This window comes from Diaphorina citri, unplaced genomic scaffold, assembly GCF_000475195.1.
Source record: "Diaphorina citri unplaced genomic scaffold, Diaci psyllid genome assembly version 1.1 scaffold948, whole genome shotgun sequence".
Taxonomy (NCBI): domain Eukaryota; kingdom Metazoa; phylum Arthropoda; class Insecta; order Hemiptera; family Psyllidae; genus Diaphorina; species Diaphorina citri.
This window is the reverse complement of record NW_007378379.1, coordinates 49,717-56,834: the sequence shown is the minus strand read 5'-3', so window position 1 is coordinate 56,834 and position 7,118 is coordinate 49,717. Positions and strand designations below refer to the sequence as shown.

Sequence of the window (7,118 nt, the reverse complement as noted above, 5' to 3'; positions counted from 1 at the left end):
AATACTCTTGTTCCCTCTCCTCCCCCTTTTCTTTCCCCTTTTGTACTTCTGGTAGAAATAAGAAACCCCGTAGGTATCTAGGGAAAAACTTTCTCCTTGTGGCTCTTATTTATTTTGGATTCTTCCATTTGTTTTATCTGGACTATTGTTATACACGATCTTTTGAGGATCCACGTTTTGCTTTTGCTGGAGTCAAATTATTGCAATCTTACCTCTGCACTTTCCTCTCCCTCCCATTAATTCCTTCCCCTTTCCCTTTTCCCCTTTCATTCCCTCTCCCTTCCTTTCCCTCTTTTCCTCTCTCTACATTTTTATTTTGAATTCCTTGCGTAATTCAAAAGATACAACTGATGTAATTTAATAATTTAATATATATTTAGGACTCGCACTTCGTGCTCGGGAGGGGGGCTTCGCCCCCCTCCACCCCCCGGGGGCTTCGCGTGTTCGCTACGCGGGGTTGCGTATACGGTCGCGCTGCGCGCTCCCGGGGGCTTCGCGGGGTTGTGCATGGGGTCGCGCTTCGCGCTCCCTTGTTTACGGTCGCGCTGCGCGCTCCCGGGGGCTTCGCGGGGTTGTGCATGGGGTCGCGCTTCGCGCTCCCTTGTTAACGGTCGCGCTGCGCGCTCCCGGGGCTTCGCGGGATGTGCATGAGGTCGCGCTTCGCGCTCCCTTGGCTTCGCCCCTGAAAACTAATATCGTCCCTGAGTCTTGTCTCGAAGAAACGAAAACTCAAAACTAAAAGCGAGAGAAAATATTAAACGTAGGAAAAGTTTTGCTGGCCTCAAACTCTCTTCCCCGTGTATTTCTTATGGGGGGACTAAAAAACGTCAATATCTCGGGAACGGTTGAAGTCATCACCCAAGTACAACAAGGGAGCAAGGTAAAGTATATTTATAATTTTTATTGAACTTATTTTGCAAATAAAATATTTACCTATTCTCCTACTCATTGAACTTGTTTTGCAAAATCCAGCCTTTTGCAAGAAAATTGTTAAGTCATCACCCAAGTACAACAAGGGAGCAAGGTAAAGTATATTTATAATTTTTATTGAACTTATTTTGCAAATAAAATATTTACCTACTCATTGAACTTGTTTTGCAAAATCCAGCTTTTTGCAAGAAAATTGTTAAATGCAAAATGCACCAGCTAATTTTACCCAATACCTAGCAATTTCATTGATACAGTGGTTAGCATGATGGATTTTGGATCTAGAGTTTGCTGGTTTCAAGTCTTGAGTCCAAATTAAGTTGTAAAATATAGCAATGTAGACATTTTTTAACATCATTAAAACTCATTTATGCCAGCCTAGCTTTTAGGGTAGGGCATCTGCCTTGGGTAATTATTCAGAAGTCACGTCGTTGAAAAGAAAAGCTCCTTAAGTGGGTTAGAATTAGTATGAGTGAGTGAGTCAGTCAGTCAGTCAGTCAGTGAGTGAGTCAGTTACACAAGGGGCTGTATATATTTTGGATTATTATTATTTTTATTCATCTCTTCTCTTGATTTGTGTTTTGCAGAGTTTGGAAACTCTGGATAATGGAAAGCCATACAATATGTCGTACAGCGTGGATGTCGAGTACTCCTTGAGAACTCTACGCTACTATGCGGGTAAGAATAAAATAATTGACCATAGGCAAAAGCTGTGTCCACACCCATTGACTATGTGTAAACACAGCATTAAACCCTACTCTGAAATAAAATAATTGACCATAGGCAAAAGCTGTGTCCACACCCATTGACTATGTGTAAACACAGCATTAAACCCTACTCTGAAAAAAAAAGTTTCTTTGAAGATTTTCTTTCAAAACCAATAGATAAAGCTTATTCTTCCTTGTTATCTGACTTTTGTGTTTCCCCTCAGGTTTTGCGGATAAAATCCATGGCAAGACCATTCCGATCAATGGAGATTTCTTTGCCTACACAAGGCACGAACCGGTGGGTGTGTGCGGTCAGATTATCCCATGGAACTTCCCCCTGCTTATGCTGGCCTGGAAGATTGCCCCTGCTCTAGCCACAGGTGAGATTAGTAGCTGTTTGACCCTAGAATTCTGGGTTCGATTCCCAAAAATATTTTTGGGAAATATTGTTTGTCAATTTTCATTGATTTGTTGTGAAAGAAGGTTTTTATTTATATATAAACATAGCAAAGGTTGAGTGTGAAGGGTATCCACTCATAAATTTTTTGTAGCCCAAACCAATCACCCTAAGACTGATTAAAAGACTGACAAAACACCCTGACCCTGTCTGAACAATCAAGGCAAAGAAGGAGATTAGATTAGATTTTAAGAAAGTTGTATTCTCTTTTTTTTTATATGTCATACATATTTGGTAAACTTTACTATAAACAGTTGAAAACCACACGTAAGTAACCTAACTTCCTTACTTTGAAAATTCCAGGCAATACCATTGTTCTGAAGCCTGCGGAACAAACCCCACTGACTGCCCTGGCTGTTGGAGCTCTTATAGCCGAGGCTGGTATACCCGAGGGAGTGGTTAATATAGTGCCTGGCTACGGAGATGCAGGGGCGGCCCTGGTGCAACACCCAGGCGTGGATAAGGTGGCCTTTACTGGATCCACAGAGGTAACTAAGGACCTTTTTTTTAAAAAAAAGGCCTAATTTTTTAAAAGGGTCTTATTTTTCATGTTGAAAGAAAAGATGAGAGCTTCATAGGGAAGAGAGTTGAGAGTATTTAAGTGAGGGGGTGAAAATCGAAAGGAAGGCCGAAGAAAATTTGAAAAGAATTTGTGAATCAAGACTTGAGTGAGAAAAATTCATCAGGACATGAAGTACACAACAGGGCTGCCTGGAAGAGACTGACAAGAAACAAGAAACGCCGACCGTATTTAAGTAGGAAAAGGCTAGAAAGAAGAAGATTTTTTTTTTTTTTAATGAACAAAATGCTGGGTCTCAAGCTGTACTGAAGCATCAATTCCAAACATCTGATTGACCAAAATTTGTGTCAGTCTAACTGAGAGCTTGGAGAGTAATGCATCATATATCGATATCGATATATTTGAGGGGCCGATATATCGATTTATCGATATATTTGCAACTCATTTACATCCCTACTTTTTGTATTAACCTAACCCTATAATAACACTAATCACTGCTCTAATTGTGAAAACCGCTAGCGCTAGGTCGCGAGTTCAATCCCCACCCTTGGAGAAATTAATTCTAAAGTTGTCACATGAAGATTGCCAGAGTCGTTCCTACATGATTTAGGGCCTCTGTTTGTTGAGGGAAAAAACTTCACCCTTATGTGTTCCCTTTTACACTTCCCCCAGCCTAGTTAGCTTAAACCTGCCTCGGTGGTGTAGTGGTCAAGGCGCTCGCCTGGTAAACAGGAGGGCGTGGGTTCAATCCCAGCCGAGGTATGGGATTTTATCCTCAATATAATTTGAGAATTTGACCACAATAATAGTAGTAGCCTACTGCTGGAGTAAAGGGACTTTTCAGTCCTATGCGAGCAGTATAAATAAGCACTATTATTATTATTATTATTATTACATGATTTAGGGCCTCTGTTTGTTCAGAGAAAAAACTTCACCCTTACGTGTTCCCTTTCACACTTCCCCAGGTCGGCAAGCTGGTTCAGCAAGGCTCGGGAAGCTTGGAGAGTAATGCATCCACCTTGCTAGCGCTAGGTCGCGAGTTCAATCCCCACCCTTGGAGAAATTAATTCTAAAGTTGTCACAGTTCCCCCTGTTTGTTGGGAATCAATGTTTGTTGAGAGAAAAAACTTCACCCTTACGTGTTCCCTTTTGCACTTCCCCAGGTCGGCAAGCTGGTTCAGCAAGGTTCGGGGGCGTCCAATCTGAAACGCACCACCCTCGAGTTGGGCGGCAAAAGCCCGAACATCATTTTCGCCGACGCCGATCTCGATGCCGCCGTCGAAGGCGCCCATTTCGGCCTCTTCTTCAACATGGGCCAGTGCTGCTGTGCCGGTTCTAGAACGTTCGTACAGGACACGATCTATGACGAGTTCGTAGCGAGGAGCGGGGAAAGGGCCAAGCGACGCACGGTCGGGGACCCGTTCGATTTGAACGTGGAACAAGGACCTCAGGTGAGAATGAAAATCTGCTGTGAATATCACACGACTTTCCTTATCCTATTGAATTATACCGGAAACCGCTAAAAAGCGGTCAAAATACCGTCAACCGGAACAAGGACCTCAGGTGAGAATGAAAATCTGCTGTGAATATCACACGACTTTCCTTATCCTATTGAATTATACCGGAAACCGCTAAGCAGCGGTCAAAATACCGTCAACTATTGGAACTTTGGGACCTGAAGTGTCTGCTGGTTTGGCCTGCTGCACGAAGAGAAAAACTAGAGTGCCGGAACCGAGTGACTGGGTACCGGCACTCTAATATTAGTGCTTTATTTAGACTGTCGAATTAGGACATGTGGTCCCTTTATCTCAACAGTTTAATATTGCATCACTTTATTTGACAGTTGAATATGGAACTCTAGGTATATCAGGACGCTCGACACATTACTTTCGTCAACATCTGTGTGGACTGTGAACCCAGCTTTGTTTAAACTTTAGAAAGTTTAGTTTGTTTTAAGAGATGAGTGTTCCACCGCCGTTTTTATTTCGTAGCAATGGAACAACTGCTACATTAGACGCTTGTGGCCTGTGTCGTAGCATGCCCATCCCGTAGTATGCCTCTCATCAGATGGGCGAGAAGAGACACAATACTTCCCATTTAGGTGCTGGGTCAACACGAGAACACCAGAAAGTAACCCGTTGAAATGTTTACAATCGAAAAACGAGTACAAATTTTTGTCGATGGTGGGATTCGAACCCGGGACCTTCTGCATGGCAAGCAAGCGCGTTATCACTGGACCAACCGTGCCCCCATTATTTATAACATCTTTCAGATTGACAAGGAACAAATGGACAAGATACTCGAGTTCATAGAGAGTGGTAAAAGTCAAGGTGCCCAGCTGGTAGCAGGAGGTGGCAGAGCAGGGGACAAAGGGTTCTACGTACAGCCCACCGTGTTTGCTAATGTACGAGATGATATGAAGATTGCCAGAGAAGAGGTGAGAGGAGAGGGATTCCTTCTTTGAAACATTCCTTTCTTTCTTCCTTCCTTCCTTTCTTTCTTCCTTTCTTTATTCCTTTCTTTCTTTCTTCCTTTCTTTCTTTCTTCCTTTATTTCTTTATTTCTTTCTTTCTTTATTCCTCCAGAGTCCTAACATAAATGAATAGATAACTAGGAACTAGTTGTTTAGTATCTAATATAGTAATTAGTAGTAATAACTAGGAACTAGTAGCTCTGTGAACTGTAGACCTCCGTCAGACTCTTTTGCCCAAGCTGAGACGAATGTACGTACGAATGCAATAAAATTCACATGTATCGAAATAGACTAGAAGGTACCTATGCGTCTTACGTAATAAAAAGGACGGAGAACAGGTTTTATTTAGAATCACTCAAAATAATTCAAGAAATTGTTGATCTTTTTTCGTAAAACAATAGATTAACCAATAAACTGGGGTCTTTTGACAAAATTATTTTTAGTATAGGTACAACAAAAGAACAACGTCTTGACTTGACTAGTAACTTTGGAAACTGTAAGTAATTTTATTTTACAAAAGATAAAAAACAATCATAAAATTAAAAAAACCCCATCATATTTTTTTTTATCTTTTGTAAAATAAAATTACTTACAGTTTCCAAAGTTACTAGTCAAGTGAAGACGTTGTTCTTTTACCTATACTAATATGTTGCTACTTGACAGATTGACTCTCCTAGAGAATTAAAATTATTTTTGTAGAAATATTACAAGGGTTTATGACTTTATGAAGATGAATCATCTATTGGACTTTGAAACGTACAGACCACAAAATCAGCCCCGCTTAGTTCGGGGATCCCAAATTTCAAGGATCGACTTGCTTTGATCTTGAAAACTTATGTTGAAATTTTCATCAAAATCAGACCAGGCAATCGGGAGTTCTAGCGGAAGCATACAAACATGTACACCAAATGCAAAACTCTCGAGTTAAAACGTAGACCTCACTATTGTTCGGTCAACTACAGCCTTTGGAGCCTCTGAGTGCATTCCATATTTCACTAGCACGATTGGTCCTCTTGTTTTTTCTTCCCAGATTTTCGGCCCTCGGCTAGGATTGAAACCACGCCTACCTATTTACGAGGCGAGCGTCTTGACTACTACACACTAGGCTAGTTTGGGAGCCTTTATAAAATTTCAAACACCTAAAGGTCCGTTCCCACTTGTCGTTCGGAAAAAATTCGTGTCATGTGTAGTGAGAACATACTCATTTAAATTACATTGCCTACAGGGACAATCGGAAAAACACTCACAACAAGTAGGAACGGACCCTAAACCTCGTGAGTGCACTCGAAATTCACCAGAACAATTGCTCGTCTTGTTTTTCCTTTCCAGATTTTCGGCCCCGTTCAACAGCTCATTCGATTCTCATCCATTGAGGAAGTGATAGAACGTGCTAACAACTCAGACTATGGTCTAGCTGCTGCTGTATTCACTAAGGATCTGGATAAGACCAACTATGTCACACAGGGACTACGTGCTGGTACCGTGTGGTAAGTTAGCTCGCTTGCCAAACAGAAGGTCCTTGGTTCAATGCCGACATCGGCAAAAAAAGAAAGAAAAAAAAAATGCACTGGACTTCCGTTTGCAAACATTTTAACGAATAACGCCAGCCTAGTTAGCTTGGAAGGTAGAGCGCCTGCTTTGTAAGCACTAGGCCGCAGGTTCGATTCCCGCCCCGGGTGGGTTTTATCCTGGACGGATAAGGTTTGTTCTAGGAACGGCTGGCTGTCTCCTGTCCTGTCTTCCTTCTCTCTTCGATTTCGGGACGATAAGGCCTTAGCCGTTACAGTTCCCTCTATCAAACCTCTCCAAAAAGAAGAAAAAAAATCGATTCCACTGGTAACTTGAAGATTTTTCGGCCCTGTTCAACAGCTCATTCGATTCTCATCCATTGAGGAAGTGATAGAACGTGCTAACAACTCAGACTATGGTCTAGCTGCTGCTGTATTCACTAAGGATCTGGATAAGACCAACTATGTCACACAGGGACTACGTGCTGGTACCGTGTGGTAAGTTAGGATGCTTGCCAAACAGAAG

The 7,118-nt window shown here is 41.9% G+C and overlaps 1 protein-coding gene across 1 annotated transcript in view; it reads left to right on the top strand.

Moving 5' to 3' along the window:
- The window catches only part of LOC103513271 (aldehyde dehydrogenase, mitochondrial), a gene marked incomplete in the record, with an annotated part of 9,985 nt that extends 3,406 nt beyond the window's left edge, over positions 1-6,579 (top strand). Inside the window, 6 exon segments of the mRNA XM_017445757.2 lie at positions 1,515-1,605; positions 1,859-2,014; positions 2,395-2,579; positions 3,775-4,062; positions 4,884-5,048; positions 6,414-6,579. Coding sequence (XP_017301246.1) covers positions 1,515-1,605; positions 1,859-2,014; positions 2,395-2,579; positions 3,775-4,062; positions 4,884-5,048; positions 6,414-6,575 — 1,047 coding nt within the window.
- Positions 6,580-7,118: the final 539 nt, after the last annotated feature.